The following is a 21,214-nucleotide window of genomic DNA, read 5'->3' on the forward strand; positions in this document are numbered from 1 at the left end:
AAGGTTCCTTGCCCTCGTTTCTCCCACTCCCTAATTCTGCAAAGTTACCCTGAGAGCCCCTTGGATGGTTAGAGTCTCCTTTGCTTCCGAATGATGGTTGTGATGGTGCCCCTAGTGGGCATTGGGGTACTGCAGAGTAAGTCAGGTCGCAGGAAGTCCATCCGCTGGATAGTGCTCTCAGACCCATGTTCTGGTGCTTGGAGGAAGAACCCACAGCAGCTGCTCCAGAGCAATGGTCTCACCAATCTCCTCCTTGGACTTCTGCTCTAGTAGAGACCCCTTAGGGGATGATACATCTCAGTGGGTGACTCCCCTGGTGATAGAGTAATGCAATGGAAGCGTTGGTGAAAGATTTCTGCCCAGATATCAGATTTAGCTAGCAGTGCCTCCTTCATGTCAAAATAGTGGGACATCTCTTCAGTGTAGGCTTCCAGAGCTTTACTCGTCAGTACTGGCACTAGCTGGCAGGCCCACTCCTCCACTGGCCATTGCCCTATCTGGGCCATCCTCTCAGACCTGAGGAGGTAGTTCCCAATACCATCACCTTGTTGATAAGAAGATATCTTGCGATTTTTCTGCAGGCTTTGGAATTCCTTTCTAAAAGCATCATCTCTTCCGCTGGGCAGCCAAAAAGTCTCTGAACACATTTTCCATGGAGGGTTTGGAGGTGGTGCTACTTAAAGATCCTTGTGCCTTTGGCCCGAGTTGGGCCCTGTACTGAAGTTCTTCCTCCTTTGAGGTCTCCTGCTTCATTTTTAACCACAGGGGGTTTCCTGACTCAGGACTGCAGCCCTAGTCTCCTCTAAGTGGAATGAACCCCTTTGTGACTGGCCATCCCATCGCCGTCACCATATGTTAGATATGTGGATTATGAGCAAAGGAAAAATGGCTGGAGTCACTCAGCACTTTAGCACAAGGGTGCTTAAGTCCAACAAGAAACAAACTTACAAAAATTAGCAAAAATAATGAAAAGAAACTGCCAATATTTACAAACAAAAACTACTAGAAAACCTAATAGTAGCTCCTTACTTATTCCAGTTCAGTGTGAATTCCTGGCAGTCCCTATCTCTCTCTCACTAAGGGAAATAAGCATTTTTTAAACACCAGGACATAACATGTTCAATTACCAACAAAGTTAAACTTAAGACTACACATGAATTAGAATATAATGCGCCCCACAAAGTAGTTACAATCATATTACAAAATAAACAGAAGTAGCTTCATTAAATACAACATACAAACAGCATATGCATATTTACATATCTCTATTACTGAAGAAATGGAATATTCTGCTGTGTATGACAGGAAAGGCACCATAAACCCAACCCAAGTGTATCAGATTGGTTTAGAAGAGGCCGGGGAAGATTTTGAAGTGTGTATGCTTAGCTCAACAACAGTAGAATGACAAGGCAATGTTTGCGTTTGTGTGTGAATGAGCATGTGTAGGGAAAATGTTTACCAAGTGCTCTCCATCAGATGCTGCTTGGAATGATCTAGTGACAAACTTTATTTGCATGCCATCCATACAGATCATTTCATAGCATAAGGCAGTACAACAATATAAAATACCTTGTCACAGTTATAGAGAAAATGGAGTGCTGGTAAATGACAAGGTGTAAAGGCCATGATGAGGTAGAATCAGAAGTCAAGAGTTAATGTAACATTGATCTGCACAGAGGGAGCAGTCCAGTCATATGAGGCTGGTTGAACGTCGCCTTACAGAATGCTCATACCTTTGTGATGACTGTCTTAGAAAAGCTGAGCTGCAAATCCTTTATTCTTTAGCTGCTAAAGAATACAATGTGGTCCCCAACCACTGGGCCGTGGACTGGTACCGGGCTGCAAAGAAACGATATGATTTGGCGATATGAAACGATATGAGTCAACGGCACCTTTCCTCATTCCCTGTCACGCCCACCGTTGAACTTGAACACACGCCAGGTCATCAGTCGGTCATTAACCTACAACTACTCGATGAGTAAAAAACAAACGTCGCTTGAGAGTTTCTTTGGAAGAGGTGGTAGGGGACATAAAAGGCCTAACGCTGATGATAATGCAGAGACAGCTGAGGCCGAGACTGCAAAAAAAATAGAAAGCTTCCTTCAACAGAAAATACGACGAGTTGTACATAAAATATGGCTTTAATGCAACCGGTGACTCGCACGCTCCAAGCCCCCTGCATGTGATATGTGGAAACAAGCTGTCTAATGAGGCAATGAAGCCCTCAAAATTGCTTTGGCACCTTGAGTCCAAGCACCCTGCACTTAAAGACAAACCCGTTGAATTTTTTCAGCAGAAAAAACGTGACCAAGCGGGACAGAAGCAAGTGCTGAGAGCCACTACCTCCACAAATGCTGCTGCTCAGAGAGCGTCTTACTTAGTGGCTAGCCGTATTGCTAAGGCTAAGAAGCCTCTCACTGTTAGTGAAGAATTGATTCTGCCTGCTGCCAAGGACATGTGCCGTGAACTGTTTGGAGAAGCTGCAGCTAACAAGATGGCACAGGTTTCTCTTTCAGTTACGACGATGTGGTAAACCACGTTTACTGGACTCTCTGATGGTGGTGTCTGAAAAGAGGATGCTGTCCAAGTTACATGCCATCTTGGACAATCACTCCCATCCACTCCATAATGTACTGGTTAGGCACAGGAGTACATTCAGCCAGAGACTCATTCCACCGAGATGTAACACTGAGCATCATAGGAAGTCATTCCTACCTGTGACCATCAAAATTTACAACTCCTCCCTCAGAGTGTCAGACACCCTGAGCCAATAGGCTGGTCCTGGACTTATTTCCACTTGGCATGATTAACTTATTATTATTTAATTATTCATGGTTTTATATTGCTATATTTCTTCACTATTCTTGGTGGTGCGACTGTAATGAAACCCAATTTCCCTCGGGATCAATAAAGTATGCCTGTCTGTCTGGACATGCCTCTCTGCTGACTGCTCCTGTGGCTCCTCCCACAGACCCCTGAATGAAGGTGATTGTGTCTCTGCTCCTCCCCCAGTCATCCAGCATGGACATGCTCCGTTTTACTGCTAATAAAAGCCTTTCAGTGTTTACTCTACTTCCAGTCTTTTGGAGTTATTGATAGTGCATCACACAATTTCAAGCAGAATCAATGACATAGTGGAGGACACTGAAGCACAGCTGTTGGAACGGCTTAATGAGTCACCATGGAATGCCATCCAGGTCGACGAGTCTACCGATGTCGACAACAAGGCAATACTGCAGGTTTATGTGCAATATATATTTCAAGATGATGTGCAGGAGGATATGTTGTGTGCACTGCTGCTGCCAACTAACAATTGGAGCAGAACTATTTAAGTCTTTGAATGACTGCATGTCAGGCAAACCGGACTGGTCATTCTGTGTTGGAATATGCACAGACGGGGCTGCAGCTATGACTGGATGGCTGTTTGGTTTCACTACCCGAGTCAAAGAGGTTGTTCCTGAATGCCAGTCTACACTCTGTGTCATACGTAGGGAAATGCTGGCTAGCCGAAAAATGTCATCTGATCTTAACAGCATATTGAGTGATGTTGTTGAAGTTATCAATCACATCAAAGCAAAAGCCCTTAACTCACGCCTGTTTGAGCAGCTTTGTGAGGAAATGGATGCAGAGCACAAACGCCTTCTCTTACACACTGAAGTCAGGTGGCTATCAAGGGGGAGGGCCCTGGACAGGGATTTTGAGTTAAGAGAGCCGCTACAGAGATTTCTTTCAGGAAAAAAGTCACCACTGGCAGCACATTTCAGTGACGAGGAGTGGATAGCAAAACTCGCTTATTTGTGTGACATCTTCAACCTGCTCAATGGACTCAATTTGTCACTTCAGGGGATAATGACAACCATCTTCAAGTTGGCAGATAAAGTGTCTGCTTTCAAAGCCAAACTAGAACTGTGGGGGCGGGGAGTGGACAGGGGCATATTTGACATGTTCCCACCATTAGCTGGGATTTTGGGAGAGAATGAGGCTGCATCGTCCTTCTCACAGCTGGTGTGCAATCACCTATCTTTGCTGTTGACAGAATTCAAGCATTACTTCCCAACCACAAATGACCCAAGACATGCAAAGGAATGGGTCCGTGACCCATTGTGAATGTCCCTGGTAAATCATCCATGTCAGCATAGGAAGAAGATCAACTCCTCGAGCTTGCAAATGACGGTGGGCTAAAAAGTATGTTTGATGTAACATCTCTGCTGGCATTCTGGATCAAAGTCAAGGCTGAATATCCTGAAATAGCCACGAAAGCACTGAAAACATTGCTTCCCCTTCCAACATCATATTTCTGTGAAGCGGGGTTTTCTGCAATGAATGCAATGAAAACTAAATTGAGAAATGGACTGGACATAAGGACCCCCTTCGAGTGTTGCTGTCTCCCATCACCCCTGGATGGGACCATCTTGTTGCAAGGAAACAAGCCCAGGACTCCCAATGATTCAGTGATATCGGTGTGTTGCAGTGACTTTATATGTTCATATGAGGAAAATATGCGCTGTGTGTTTAATATTAAGTTTGTTAGATAAACCCTTTTAGAAATGAAATTGAGTGTATTAGCCACTTATAAGTGACTTATAGTTGACTTATCACCTATATTAAGGTTGTGATTAACACCCCCAACCCATCGTCGGCAAGTCCGCAAAAATATTGTCAATATTAAACCGGTCCGTGGTGCAGAAACGGTTGGTGACCCCTGCTTTAGCAGATGCAGGTGGGATGTGGTGTTTCTGAAGCTCCTTTGAGATGTTATGTCTATGCCTTCCAACCTGAGGAGTCCTGCCCTCCTGTCCTATCTAGCCTGACCTTTTTTGGTAATCAAGATCTATTAGAAGAATTATCAGAAGCACCCATGAATGTATATTGACATCTAAATGCTGGAAAAAATAATCCTTGTCTTCTGTAATAAATTCTGTGGACTGTGAGTGGCACATCAATAGTCTGCAGTCAGTTTTGACGTAATCCAATCTGTTCTCCAGATGCAAGGAATAGTGTGTGTTACATTTTGTAACTCCAAAGTTAATCAAAAGAAAAACAAAGAAGCCTGAACAATGTGTGTGAACTTTTTTTTACCTTTAGCGTAGCACGCACTTATGATGTGGTAGTGTGACGACGTATGCCATTCACGTATTTTTACATATAACCTGCAATGCATTATGTAAACAACAATGAATGCTTAATCAAACAACATATTTGCAATATTACTGAAATATTGTGTACACAACAGTGTGGTACTCCTGTAACAAATTATACTGTTTCCTTAGTTGTGCAACTGATGCTGGATGTTCAGGAGCACCAACCAAAAAGCAAAGTGCTGGAGGAACTCAGTGAGCCAGGATTTCTTGGTGTAGCTCAGACTTTGACAGATAGTGTCTTGACCAAGTGGATGCCTTTACCTGCACTGAAAACTGCTCCCAGGGGAAACCAGGTGTTCCACCATTGAAGAGAAGTGTTTGGCCATTAAGTGGGGCCTTGGCAGCCTCCGGTACTACCTCCTTGGCAGGAAGTTTGACCTTTACACCGAGAACACGTTCACCCAATGAAAGACCATAATGCCAAAGTGACACAGTGGCACTCGAAGCTGCAATCTTTGAAATTCTGTATCCACCATTATAGCAGAAAAAGGGAACGTTATTGCAGACTAGCTGTCTTCTCTGCTGAGCATCATCGCCACAGGAGATGAGACTGGTAATGGGATGGAGAGCACTTGTTAAATTCACACGTGCATTCACACATACACAAACATTGCCTTGTCATTCTGCTGTTTGATTGAACACACATTAGTGTCTTCCCCAGTATATTCTCATAAATCAAGCTGATGCACTCGGGTTGGCTTTCCTACCAAATACGGCAGAATATTCAATTTCTTCAGGAATAGAGATATGTAAATGTGTACATGTTGTTTGTATGTTGTATTTAATATAGATATTTATGTTTATTTTGTAATATGAGTATAACTACATTGTGGGGTGTATCATATTTTAAATCATATGTAGTCTTAAGTTCACTTTGGTGATATTTAAAAATGGTATGTCCTAGAGTAACAAAAAAGAATCTGGTTGCCCTCAATGAGAGAGAGATGGGGGCAGCCAGAAGTTCAAACTTGAAGGATAGAATGGAGCTATTATTGTGTTTTCTGGCAGATAGCCTTGTGTAAATATTGGCAGTTTTCTTTTCACAGTTTTCACTAATTTTTGTAATAAATACCCTTGCACTAAAGTGCTAGCAACTGCAGCCATTTTTTTCTTTGAGATGCATCGTGCCTTGCTGGCCCCTACGCTCAAAACAAAGACCTCCAGCCTAGCACTGCACTGAACAGGAGAAGAGAAAAGCCCACCCACTCCCTCTTCCTGTGTGGGTAGCCTCGCCCATTTTCTTAAATAAAAACAGATACTTCAAGTCAGGCAGATCCGGGGAGAGAAACAAATTTAATGCTTCAGATCAATAACCTCATTGCCCAATGTGATCAATATATTGTGATGTGTGCAATGAAATGTTGTTTCACTTTGTTTTCCTACTGACACTGCTTAAATACTGTTTTTATTTCAGATTTCCAGGTTTGGCAATTTTCTGCGTTTTTCTCACTCATTTCACTTACTATTTTAGCCTAAACAGATGGAGAACATTGAACACTGTTTTTCAATATCATATACTTGTAGCTTTTATTTCCATTTACAGTAATTTTCTTGTATACAAATATCAAAGACTGCAAACTTTGACAGCTCTTGGATTCCAATACTCTTCCTGACCTTTCTCCTCCTCCTGTTTCCTGTGACCCCCATCTCTCCCCCATAATTCCTCCCACACATTTAGTTCCTTATTATATTGTCTCACCATCCCTTTCCTCTTTCTTTCTCTGATTCCAAATGAGAATCTTCAATGGTGGCTTTACTCCAGAATTCCCAATCAATCTGAACACTTCTAGCTGGTCTCATACCTTCTCTTGATATGCACATTGATAACAAATGCAGGGATGTTCAATGCCTTAATGTTTCCATCCCCTTCCCTCACTCTAAACTACCCTCTTTTCAATTGGTGGTAATCCACTTAAAGGACTGACTTCTATATTGGCATCCTCACACGAATGCTCCGGATGGCTCTTGATGTGAGTTGGCAACAGCACTTGACGAACGTCGAGCTCTACGATGACTAAAATCGAGGCGAGAAGACTGCAACTAGCGGGGCACTGTCTATGCCACCCTGAGCTACCTGCCAGTCTAGTCATCATATGGGAGGATGAACCCTGGGCGCCCTCCCAAGAATATGGGCAACAAGCTCCTAGAAGACAGCGGTGCAGCTAATGTAGATGAACTGAACACACTGATGAGAGAGGGAGGAGTGGAGAGTCCATCATCGTCCCTGATGCCGGCCCCCTTAGAAATAGTAGTAGTTTATATTACCAGAAAACCTGCTGTAAAGGTTGTAATTTGATGGTTTCACTGAGGCCAGATGCCAGCTGTCAATCATATCCTTATACCTCACTTTGAAAATCAAGCCATTGTCTCCCCCACAGTTATGAATTTCATTTCCTTATCAGATCTTCTTTCCAACTTTGTTTTATCCTCACAGTCTTCCATTTCTCATCCTCACACAGTCTTCCATTTCTCATCCTCACAGTCTTCCATGTCTCATCCTCACACAGTCTTCCATGTCTCATCCTCACACAGTCTTCCATTTCTCATCCTCACAGTCTTCCATTTCTCATCCTCACACAGTCTTCCATGTCTCATCCTCACACAGTCTTCCATGTCTCATCCTCACAGTCTTCCATTTTTCATCCTCACACAGTCTTCCATTTTTCATCCTCACACAGTCTTCCATGCTTCATCCTCACACAGTCCTCCATTTCTCATCCTCACACCGTCTTCCATGCTTCATCCTCACACAGTCCTCCATTTCACATCCTCACACAGTCTTCCATGTCTCATCGTCACAGTCTTTCATGTCTCATCCTCACAGTCTTCCATGTCTCATCCTCACAGTCTTTCATGTCTCATCCTCACAGTCTTCCATGTCTCATCCTCACAGTCTTTCATGTCTCATCCTCACAGTCTTCCATGTCTCATCCTCACAGTCTTTCATGTCTCATCCTCACAGTCTTCCATTTCACATCCTCACACAGTCTTCCATGCCTCATCCTCACAGTCTTTCATGTCTCATCCTCACAGTCTTCCATGTCTCATCCTCACAGTCTTTCATGTCTCATCCTCACAGTCTTCCATGTCTCATCCTCACAGTCTTCCATGTCTCATCCTCACACAGTCTTCAATTTCTCATCCTTACACAGTCCTCCATGTCTCATCCTCAGTCTTCCATTTCTCATGCTCACACAATCTTCCATGCCTCATCCTCACACAGTCTTCCATTTTTCATCCTCAGTTATCCATGTCTCATCCTCACACAGTCTTCCATGCTTCATCCTCACTGTCTTCCATGCCTCATCCTCACAGTCTTCCAAGTCTCATCCTCACAGTCCTCCATGTCTCATCCTCACAGTCTTCCATGTCTCATCCTCACAGTCCTCCATGTCTCATCCTCACAGTCTTCCATGTCTCATTCTCACACAATCTTCCATGCCTCATCCTCACAGTCTTCCATTTCTCATCCTCACACAATCTTCCATGTCTCATCCTCACAGTCTTCCATTTCTCATCCTCACACAATCTTCCATGTCTCATCCTCACAGTCTTTCATGTCTCATCCTCACAGTCTTCCATGTCTCATCCTCACAGTCTTCCATTTCTCATCCTCACAGTCTTCCATGCCTCATCCTCACAGTCTTCCATTTCTCATCCTCACTTCCATTTCTCATCCTCACAGTCTTCCATGTCTCATCCTCACAGTCTTCCATGTCTCATCCTCACAGTCTTTCATGTCTCATCCTCACAGTCTTCCATTTCTCATCCTCACACAGTCTTCCATTTCACATCCTCACACAGTCTTCCATGTCTCATCCTCACAGTCTTCCATGTCTCATCCTCACACAGTCTTCCATTTCTCATCCTTACACAGTCCTCCATGTCTCATCCTCAGTCTTCCATTTCTCATACTCACACAATCTTCCATGCCTCATCCTCACACAGTCTTCCATTTTTCATCCTCAGTTATCCATGTCTCATCCTCACACTGTCTTCCATTTCTCATCCTTACACAGTCCTCCATGTCTCATCCTCAGTCTTCCATTTCTCATGCTCACACAATCTTCCATGCCTCATCCTCACACATTCCATTTTTCATCCTTACACAGTCTTCCATGTCTCATCCTCACACCGTCTTCCATTTCTCATCCTTACACAGTCCTCCATGTCTCATCCTCAGTCTTCCATTTCTCATGCTCAATCTTCCATGCCTCATCCTCACACAGTCTTCCATTTTTCATCCTCAGTTATCCATGCCTCATCCTCACAGTCTTCCAAGTCTCATCCTCACAGTCTTCCAAGTCTCATCCTCACAGTCCTCCATGTCTCATCCTCACAGTCTTCCATGTCTCATCCTCACAGTCTTCCATGTCTCATCCTCACAGTCTTCCATGCCTCATCCTCACAGTCTTCCATGTCTCATCCTCACAGTCTTCCATGTCTCATCCTCACAGTCTTCCATGCCTCATCCTCACACAGTCTTCCATGTCTCATCCTCACAGAATCAGTCTGCCGTGTTTCATCCTCACACAGTCTGCGCTATTTTCTCTCCAAGGTCCTGAAGGACTGTCCAGGTTGGACTATTATTTCAGCCTGCTCTTGCCCCACTGATTCACTTCTTCCAACCTGAATTTCCCTTTCTCCCCAGTCCAGCTTTTGTGATATCTCTGATATTCTCACTCACTTCAACATTTTCCTTGACTAATCATTGACTAACCTTCATCATGAATGAATATTTCCTCTACAACTCCATCCCACGTAAGGAAGATTTGAGAGCTCCCTACTTGACCTTTGAACAGCGACCAACTTAGTCACACTTTGTCGAGCGAGGGAAAGATCTCATATGGACCCAAGCTACACCTGTCTTTTTGTGGGAATATGTAGGAAAGAATTTGTTTCAGTCCTACTTGGATCACTCACTCAACTCATTTTCCAATACATTGATGACTGCATCAATAAAAATGGAAGTGACTTCACTGGTGGCCACACTGCTGTGCTGTCGTTCAGGATGCTTCACAGAGTGGAGCACCAGTTGGGATTCTGTTCCTGCTTCTTGTCAATTATTTGTGCTGCATGTGAGGTGTTAATGCCGCTCCTGCAACTTAAAAGATCCATGGATCTTCCATGGTTGTTTGGGTCAGAGGCAAATTAAACAATGCATTCTTCTCATAAGCCAATCAGGTAATTCATACAGTACGTAGCATTACGTAAAGTAAAAGGATATTTATTGGCCCCCAATTTTCACTTTACATCACTGTATACTGTTTTGCAAGTGACTCCTCTGATTTTCAATCGTATTGGGAAAAGTTCATCCCCTCTATATCATTTTTTAAAATCTTATTTACTTTAAATATTATCAAAGTTAAATGGTCCCTGGTTTTATGACCTACTGTATAGGGTTGATTGGAGACTTCCTCCACTTCTGTTGATACTCTGGTATTGGTTCCCAATGGAAGTCCAGCTTCCAGTTGAAAGCTCCTCGCTGTGGATCAACTGAGTGGTAGTACTGGAACGTCTTCCAATCAATAACATCTATCACAGGAGAAACAACACGAGTTCTGTAATGGAAAAAAAAACAAATGACATCAAACTTCTCTCCATCTTCTCTTCTTTAGGAGTAATTTTATAAGTACTGATCATACTGCCCTTCCCAAACGTTACCAGCAGTGCTTTCCATTTCATTTTACTTCAGCACAAAGTAATAACAACTGAAATTTTATTAATATTTCCAGCAAATGACAGCAGAATATGTATTGAAGGTAGAACTTGGTTGTAATCTGCTAAACTGCACAAAAACATCTAAATCCCTCTGAAATCCATTCAATTACCATCTCCAGTAAGATAATAATTTGCCTTTTGATTCCTCCTAAAGCAATGCATAACCTCACACTGGAATAAATGCCAATTTATCAATATTTTGCCCACTCACTCGATCTGTTGCAGAGTCCAGATATGCTCATCATGCCTTCCTACCTACTTTTATGTCTTCAGCGAAGCTAGATACTTTACACTGTCCTCACCTCTAGCTACACAAGCCATTAATATAGATACTGTAGTCAATAATTGAGGTAAGTAGCCCCACTGCCTTGTGGGTGGCTTCAGAAGAGATGAAGGCTACGGGAGTAAACCCAGACAACAAATCTGGAGTACAGCCCCTAAGGCAGCTGGATGTCATTCCAGCAGTTCCTGCCGCCAAGCTGTGTCAGACATATTAGTTCATAAGGGAGATCTTGACAACTGGGCATCTCAGGATCTCCATACCTTCTGCCCAGCCTTGTGATGATGATGATCATCCATTGTTCTTCGAGGCAGGTGGGTGTCAACCAACCAACCAAATAATTGAGGGCCGCAAACTCATCACTGTGCCTTGCAGCTAGGTACATCCATCTTGTGCGAAAAGTACCTATATATTTAAACTCTCTGTCTTTTGTCTGGTAACCAGTCCTTGATTCATGGTAACATGCTCTCCCCATACTGGGCAGGTTAATTGGTCATTGTAAATTGTCCCAGATTAGACTAGGGTGAAACTGAAGTTGCTGGGCAGCACAGCTTGAAGGGCCAGAAGGGCATATTCTGCACTGTATCACTAAATAAGTAAATAAAATTAATATACTGAGACAATTTGCCATATCAGGGGCTGGTGGGGAGAGGAGTTCACTCCACACAGGGGAACTCAACTGCACTAGACTGCAAATTCTATTAACTATTTGGTTGAAAGCAAGATCCAATTAGAGCAACAAGCAATGACATATCACAACAGTATTTGATTTTCATGTATCAGATCCAGAAATATACATCAACATTTATAGTTTTACTGCTCATTCCAGCTGAAGAAATCAGCATATCTTTTGCAACTTTGTTCCTATAGATACTGCTGTCCAGCTGTGACATAAATAATTAAAGCAGTTGAATTAAGTTAATGTTTGCAAAGAATGTTACTGTGGGACCATGTCTAGCCTTCCCACCATAAAAGGGCACATTCAGACTTACGCCTGTACTGGAATCCAATCTACATTGTTTCTGTTTCTTAAGGTATCTATGACAACTTAGAAAGAATTTCACCAGTCAAGTAGAAAATACCTTCCGGAATAAATATACTAAAATCCCAGTGGCAATCATCAGAACATGGCCAATTTATGTTCAAAGGTCAGTTCAATTTCATTATGAATTTCATAAAGAATTAAGCTATATTTTATTTACACAAGATCCAAATTCTAAGTTATTTTATTTGCACAAAGCCCTAAAATTTCGACAGTAAGGTTCAGAGATAACTGTTGCAGAGGTTTCCCTGTGTAACATCACACTAAAACTAACATTGGTTATTCCAGTGCAGCAATCCATATTGAGTTCCATGTATTGCAGGTTCCCACAATTATCTTATTATATTTTGGCAGGTACAGGACAGTCTCTTGAAGGTACATAATAGATTACAAGTAACAGTCTTCCATTTACAAAGGAGAGCAGACTCCAAATGAATCAATGCTACAATGATCAGAGGCAAGTGGGAGAAGGGCTCTTAAGAGTCACTGTTCCTTCACAAAAACTGCTGGTCCTTGTGCAGTAAAGTGTTATGCTAACTGATAAAGTAGCTAGTAAAATATAAAATATTGAAACAATTTCAAAATTAATTATGTGTAAATATTTAATATATCTAAAGCAATTAAATGCATTCAAATTTCACAAAAGATAAAATAAATGAAATCAGAATCAGAATCAGAATCAGACTTTAATCGCCAAGTACCTGTGCACATACAAGGAATTTACTTCCGGCAGATGTTGTCTCTCTGCTCATAACAATAATAATGATAAATATAAATGAAAATATAGATTATACATACAGGTAGTGCAATCCAAGTAATAGTTAGCCGACAGTTAACCGGCAGTTAACTGTTCAGCAAAGTGACCGCAGTAGGGAAAAAACTTCTCCAGTGCCTATTAGTCTTAGTCTGGAGGGATCTGAAGCGCCTACCAGACGGAAGCAGTTCAAACAGTTCGTGCGCAGGATGGAAGGAGTCCTTTATGATGTTCCCCGCCCTCTTCTTCAACTTGGAAGAGTACGGGTCCACAATAGAGGGCAGGGAGGCTCCAATGATGCGCTCGGCAGTCCTCACTGTGCGCTGTAGTCCGGTTCTATCCTGCTTGGTGGTGGCTCCAAACCACACAGTGATGGGGGTGCACAGGACAGACTCAATGACTGCAGTATAGAACTGCAGCAGCAATTCCTGAGGCAGACCATATTTCCTCAAGAGCCGCAGGAATTACATCCGCTGCTGGGCCTTCTTCAGGATGGAGCTGATGTTCTTCTCCCACTTCAGATCCTGAGAGATGGTGGTTCCCAGGAACCTGAAGTTCTCCACAGGTGGACACAGGGCTGCTGAGGACTGTGAGGGGGGACATAACGGGGGGATGTCTCCTGAAATCCACTATCATCTCCTTTGTCTTGAGCGTGTTCAGCTCCAGAATTTACCTCTTTTTCACATAATCATTCCTTTCCGTTTAAATGAGTGAAGGAAGCAGGCTTAATCAGATGCAAACAAGAGGATATTTGCAGATACAGTACTGGAAGTCCAAGCAACACACACAAAATGCTGGGGGAACTCAGCAGGACTGATGAAGGGTCTCGGCCTGAAACGCTGACAGTATTCTTTTTCCATAGATGCTGCCTGGCCTGCTGAGTTCCTCATGCATTTTGTGTGTGTTGTGTGTGTTAATCTGATACATGTTCTGTGGGGAAATATTCCGTCGTAATTACAGATATAATTAACTGCACAGAAGGCCCAAATTCCCCTGTACAAGGGTCCAAAATTTTCTCACTATTACCATATAAAATTGTGGACAAACTTCAGGCCAATCTAAACCTGGGTGGTGATCAAAGGATACTTATTAACCAGAATCATGAGAATAGATGTGCTGCTCTTTGAAAAACTGCCAATAACATTTTACTTCACCACAGATAGTAGCCATGACCTCAGTTTACCATCTGAAATATATATTTTCACTCCATGGCATTCAGTTATTGCGGTACTGAAGTGTTAGCCTAGGTTTTTATTATTATTATTATTATTATTTAGAGATCTAGTCAGTAACAGGTCCTTCTGACCTAACAAACGTGTGCAGCCCAGTTACACCCATGTGACTAGTTCTACTAACCCACACATATTTGGACTGTAGGAGGAAACCGGAGAGTTCAGAGGAAACCCATGCAGACATTGGGGGATTGTACAAACTCCTTCCAGGCAAGGGTGGAATAGAAGCCGGGCTGATGTCACTGTAACAGCCTTATGCTGACTTTGATTCACAAACTTCCAATTCAAGGGTGGCTGCTGTCAATAATGTTCCAAATCCACAGTGCATTCTTTGCCTTTGATATTTTTTAGTGCTTCACTCAGATGTCTTTGGACCCAAGGAGAACTGATGGCATGTGGTAATCAGAAAAAGGGATTGGCTGCCCAAGTTTCAGATGAAGCCACATTTGGGCTTAAAGTCAATGTTGGTGCCTCTCTGATTACCCTTCCCTTCATACTGTCATCTCTGGTGGGTCGCTGTCAGAAGGACAGGATATAGTCAGTGTGGTGAACTACCTATACCTGTCTGGACACGCCCCCCCACCCCCGCTGACTGCTCCTGTGTCTCCTCCCACGGACCCCGGTATAAAGGCAATTGGAGGCACAGCCCCGGCTTCAGTCTTCAGGATGCAGTGTGGTGGTCAATTGCTGCTTGTTCTTTCTTCCAGCCAATAAAAGCCTATATCTTGCCTCATGTCTCTGAGAGTTATTGATGGTGCATCAGTCAGGGACTTTGTTAGAAGAGTCTGGTATATTGTATGATTACTTAAATAGAACTGTATCAGGTTTGATTCGCTTCTGGATATCTTTCCCAATTTAGATAATGCCCCAGGAGTTGCTGCAGAGGTTACTTTGAGGATCTGAATGAAGGTTCTGAATACCTGCAGTGTGGTGTGAAAAATTGAGTTAACATTTTAGCTTGATGACTCTTCTAATTTCTCCAAAGGTGCTTCCTGACCATCTGGAGTATTTTCAGCCACTTCTGGTTTATTTCAGATTCCCAGCATCTGTAATATTTTACTTTTGCATAGAGGGAATGAAATTTGTGTTAGCAATTTCACTGGAATGCCAAATACCACACAAGAAGATTGCATCAGAGAAATGTACCTGCCTGATCCTATTTGCTGAAGAAAAAAAATGTAATGCAGGACTTTGGGAGATATGTGGTAGTGAGCACGGATTAGCAAGCTCATCAGCCTCAGATGATTCTGAGCCAGGAATCTAAGAGTGATCATGACCCTGCCTTTGTGATCAAGGCATTCCAGTCACAAGCAAGGTTCTGTCTGAGCTGATAAGAGATCTTATATCTTAACAAGGACAGATACCTGCAGGTTGAGTGTTAGTCATTTAAAAAGGAGGGTTTCATACAAAGCTGAGTTCGTATAGGTGATTCTGCAAGAGAACAAGAACATGATGTTGATATCATCTGGGGAAGTCTTAAACCAGAAAGCAAAGTGCCACAGTGAAGAGAAATCCCATTAAGCTGTGAGGCAAGATTCCCAGTGGGTGCTGAAACACTCATAAATGTGCACAAAATGGCTGTGCTGCTGTTTGCCTGATTATTATCAATGCTGTACGATTTTTGTTTTGGAGCTATGCTGAATGGGGGCTTTCATCAGGAATACACTAAGCTTCAGTGGAGCAGTGCAGGTGGTCAGAGACAGAGGATGGAGAGGGAATGAAGCAGAGCATATAAGTAAGTGTGACTGAAATTTGGTGTCATGTTGTAGACTGAACTAAGATGTTCCACAAGATGGTTACTCAGAATGTATTTGTTCCCCCCATCACCGAGGAAATGACATCCTGAGCAGCAAAAATCATATTTAAAATATTTAAATTTATGACATTTAAAGTAAGTCAAGAAAGATTAAATGCATTCAAATTCAAAAATAATAAAACTCCCACGGCAGACGGATGACATTAATACACTTTACAATAACACTGGAAAGTGATAGCAAAGCCAATGTTATAAATAGTATGGTACAGTAGCATCCAGAGGACTAAATCATTGATTTAGAGAAATGAATTTGAATCCCAACACCATAGACTGATGATTTTAACTGCAAATTACAACATAATTCTGGAACTGAAGAGCTAGTGACAGTGATGCAACTCATGAAACAACTGGATTGTTACAAAAGTCCATCCAGTTCATGAATATCTTCATGGAAGGACATTTTTTGCCGGAAGTACTAATATAGTCCAAAACCTGATTGTTTATACTACCTCTCCAGAATGTACTGCTACTGCTCACTGATATCCTTAACCCAGGCAATTACCTGACTACCAATGTGGAAGATGACATCAGTGGCCAGAAATATCCTGGACCCCAGTGGCAAGGTCTGGATAACGACAGGCTTCCTTTTAAGTCTTATCCCCAAAATACCGCTGAAAGTTTTGACAGATGGCAAGAAGTCATCCCCAAAATTGTAAGGGTAACTCGATAGTTTAAAATGCCTCTTCAATAAGACAAAAACAATAGAATTTTAAGTATAATATTCAGTACAGTTAGAGAAATTTAGTATTTATAATAACATTAAATAATTAACCAAAAACACCCAAGCCAATTTTATTTAACCAAAACAATTAAGTAGGAAGTATCTCTCGTTTGTCTCCTACCCACTTAGTAACAGTATCTATTGAAAACCATCAGTCTTGGATTCTGCACCATCTCATTTGGCCCAGATTCTTAGAGGCAAATTAATTCATTTGAATTTGCAGAATGAATGCTGGAGAGTCTCAGTAACTTGGCATAATTAACTTATTATTTAATTATTTATGGCTTTATATTGCTATATTTCTACACTATTCTTGGTTGGTGCAGCTGTAACGAAACCCAATTTCCCTCGGGATCAATAAAGTATGTCTGTCTGTCTGTCTGTCTGTCTGTAACACAGTGTTCCACTGCAGGGCTCTATGTCTTCTGCTTTTGGTAATGCGTGTGAAGAAATTGGATTTTACCAGCTCTTTTTTTTTCCATGACTAAACACCAGTGATAACTTGTAAGATCTAATACATTTTGTCTACTGAAAAGATCGCTCCTTACTTTACATCTGAATTAGGGTAAGGAACAGGCGTGTGAACTGTGGTGTGGGTATGTCAGTGCCTTTACATCCATTTTCACAAATCACTCACATAATCACAGGCAAGAGCTGTAACGTGGCTACAGTAAAAGAAATACAAATGCAATTAAAAGGGTGATATTTGTGTCAGAGGGAGTAGCAAAGAGGAAATCATTTTCCAAACATGTACCTTGTTGTGGTCAAACCCAGTGGGAGGCAACCTCAAGAAAAAAGTACCTACAGCAGAAAAGTATTCCAGAACCAGTTATTATCATTGAAGTCCAAAACAAGTTTAGGTGCTTCAGTTCTTGACTAAAGACTATTAATTATTCTGTTTCTTGATTCTGCTTAATAGTTGATACATAAATAATATTTTTTACATAAAGCTGTGATGAAATTTGCTACGTAAATATACCTACAGTGCCTTGTAAAATTATTCAGCCCCCAACCCTTTGTTCATATAAATGAGTATAACAACCAGGGATTTTGATCAATTTAACTGAGAATTTTTATTTGTGAATCACATGCTCCTTTTCATAGAAGAGCCCAAAAAACAGGGAAAATTGTAAAACATGGAAAACTAAAATTAAAAAAAATCTGAAATGTCAGCAGTTCAAAAGTATTCATCCTCCTTTGTTCAGTATTTAGTTAAACCATCTCTCACAGCTACTCCAGCCAGTTGTCCTTTTGGATAAGACTCTATTAGCGTTGCACAACGTGATGAAGCAAGATTTGCCCGTTTCTCCTTGAAAAATTGCTCCAGCTGTGCCAGGTTAGTTGGAGAGTAATAGTGCATAGCAATCTTGAAGTCTTGTCAGAGATGTTCAATCAGGTTCAGGTCAGGACTCCGACTGGCCACTCAAGAACTTTAATTTTCTTCATTTGAAGCCAGACCATTGTTGCTCTGGCAGTGTGCTTTGGGTTGCTGTCCTGCTGAAAGATGAACTTCCTCCCCATTTTAAGTTTTCGGGCAGAGGCTAGCAGGTTTTTATCTAGGTGCCTCTGTATGTAGCAGCATTCATCTTCCCATCAGCCTTGATCAGATTTCCTGTCCCGGCTGCTAAAAAGCATGTCTACAGCATGATGCTACCTCCATCATACTTTACAGTAGGGATGGTATTATCTGGCTGATGTACAGTATTAGATCTATGCTATACATACTGCTTTAAAAAAACATACCCGTGCTGGTAAAGTCTTTGCAAAGTGTCATTAGGAAGATACTGTAAGATGTGGAAGAAAGTCTTGTGGTTGAATGAGACTAAAGTGGAACTTCTTGGCCTCAACACTAAGCAGTACGTGTTCACGTAGCATGTGCGAGGAGAACACATTTCAGGGTCTAGTCTATGTGTGTTTGGAAGTTAAACACGTGTGTGTCAATGTGAGTATGTCTCTTAGTTAAGATGAGCTGTATTTATTCATATTTTCGATGTTGTGTATAAGGTATAGGGTTGGTGGGATTCTAACATTGTTTGTATTGTTTAGTTTATATTTGCCACTACCAAATTGGTTTTGTATATGTTGTTTTAGTTATTTTAATTTTGCATATGTAACAAGGGTGTAGTCTGAAGCTAAACTGAGATTGTAAAAGCAGGAACTGTGTTTTCTTAAAAATTCATTTCATCGTTTTTATTTCGATACCCTCTTTCTGCATTAAAACATCTAAAACAGATAAAGGAATTAAAGACCTGAAAAAGTATTTGTTGTCCTGCATGTGTATTTTCTACAGGCTACAAAACTAATACAGACTTTTCCAAAAGGACTACTGGCAGTAATAGCTGCTAGACTAAGTACTGAGTAAAAGGAAGATGAATACTTTTGAACTGCTGATAGTTCACTTTTTGAATTTTTAGTTTCTCATGCTTTACAATTTTCCCTGCTTTCTGGACTCTTTACTGTGAAAAAGGAGCATGTGGTTCACAAATAAAAATTCTCAGTTAAATTGATCAAAATTCCTGGTTGTAATACTTACCTATGTGAACAAAGAGTTGAGAGTTGAATTATTTTACAAAGCACTGTATATTCCACTCCTCTCCTGACCTCATGCCCCTCTTTACCCATTTTCATGACTAAATATGTACAAATAATTCCAGTTGAATTTGTTCTGGCAATAAGTAGAGAAACATACTTGGACTTAATAAAAGTCTACTCTCTTTGTAGGAGTCCTATATGGGATAAGTTTGGATAAAGTCAACTTTATTTTTCAGACATAAAACTGACACAAGAATTGACATGTTTACTCACAAAAAGTAGAAGCATAGCTGGTGAGGCAAATGGAAAAGTAATATTGACACAATAGGAATGTAATTCTAAGCCTTTTTTTACTAACTTAAAAATGATTGTGTATGATTTTACATTCTGCACAGATATGTGGCTTTAAAAGGCAATGTTCTGAAAGCACGCTGAGAAAAAGCTCACATGGATAGACATCAGACGCTCAGTTACATTCATCTGCAATTTCATCCCTAATACTACTTGAGAGGAAACATTGACCTGTTTTAAAATGGTTAACGTATTCATTTGAAATGGTTAACCTTTTTAGTATATAGTGTCAGAAAAATATTTCAGGTGAACCTTAAAACAAGATGTTTACAATTCTACTCAGTCAATACTATGCCTCTTTGTGTGAATGGATTTCAAACTACAATGTTCCAAAAACCTTTCACAATTGCTCAGACTCAAAATTTTCTCTTATATTCATTGTCAATGGATAAGTTTAGTGGCAAAGTTAACTTGTTAGAACACAGACAAGCAAAGCAAACATTTTCCTATGAAGTTTGTTTGAAATTCAGTACCAAAATATGCAGGTGAAAATTAAAGACTTTATATTACAGTAATCCTCATGTAACTATCACAGGGAGAATGGCACCAAGAGCTAAACGCTCTTTCTGAAATAACCATACTGCAGACAATGAATCACTTATTCCAAAAGCAGACAGCTATGAGTTTCAAAAATATCTTAAATGGAACAATCATGTCCTTTTACTGCTTTTCCACTTGTAATTACTTACAAATTCAGATCAGACCAAAAATAAAAATATTCTAGTAACTTTAATGACAAGTAGTGCTTAAGTGACTACTCATTTTCATTTTAAATCCAAATCTTTCTGATGAATTACTTCATTTTACTGTCTGATACCACCAAAGATTTGGTTATGTCCATTTATTTGCTTCAAATAAGAGCATTCACTGTTTTGCAACTAGTGGTAACCAAGAGCACAACTTACAAAAATTGCAGGTATCTGATGTAAATTTTTATTACACAGGTAATGTTTTTGCTCAGCCATGTTTTTGTGTTATGTGAAGAACAACTTCATTATACTGTTGATATTGCCAAACATATAAGATTAGTGGGCTAATTTGATGAAGGTTTATTAAGGAAACTTGATAGTATAGGAAATTAAGAGATAATTTGTTTGAGTTGTTTGAAATCATGTGTCAGAAGACTGACAGAAACTATGCATCTTCCATACAGTTCCAATGACCCTGTTGTCTCCTGTACTGTTTTTATGAGGCCAAACCAAATTTTTGCGAAACTCATGTCTAGGCACATGTCTGCATTTAAAGGCTCAATTAAGTTCAAACTTTGTTTGCAACTGACTTTGCTGGCTTATATCAGAACTGGTGATTTCTGCTGAGTATTTTTTCTCCTCTATGAGCCACTGACTGATATTCTGAGCATTTCCACCATTGTCCTTTAGCTTTCAGTTCTCTGCAGTGACTCTGACCAGCATTTCACAGGTTTTGCCCATCACTTTGTTTGGTTTCTCTCTGATGATAACTGGCAGATGGGCAATAATAGACAGGATTTTTTTTCTGGAAGTGTTTAAATAAATTATCTATTTGTACCTAAAGAACAGGAAAAGGAATTGGGGATCAAATTTATTAACTGCACTGTGGAGGATAAACAGTTTGCAAATTTCAGAATTGTGAAGAGTTTATAACA

The 21,214-nt window shown here is 40.9% G+C and overlaps 1 protein-coding gene across 3 annotated transcripts in view; it reads right to left on the reverse strand.

The window, feature by feature from the left end:
- The window catches only part of LOC132395562 (polypeptide N-acetylgalactosaminyltransferase 15-like), a 78,576-nt gene that overhangs the window by 41,416 nt on the left and 15,946 nt on the right, over positions 1–21,214 (reverse strand). For all 3 annotated transcript variants that reach the window (XM_059972353.1, XM_059972351.1, XM_059972352.1), the window contains exon 4: positions 10,535–10,702. In XM_059972353.1, the coding sequence (XP_059828336.1) occupies positions 10,535–10,702 (168 nt within the window). The remainder of the gene's footprint in view (positions 1–10,534; positions 10,703–21,214) is intronic.

This window comes from Hypanus sabinus, chromosome 6 (assembly GCF_030144855.1).
Source record: "Hypanus sabinus isolate sHypSab1 chromosome 6, sHypSab1.hap1, whole genome shotgun sequence".
Taxonomy (NCBI): domain Eukaryota; kingdom Metazoa; phylum Chordata; class Chondrichthyes; order Myliobatiformes; family Dasyatidae; genus Hypanus; species Hypanus sabinus.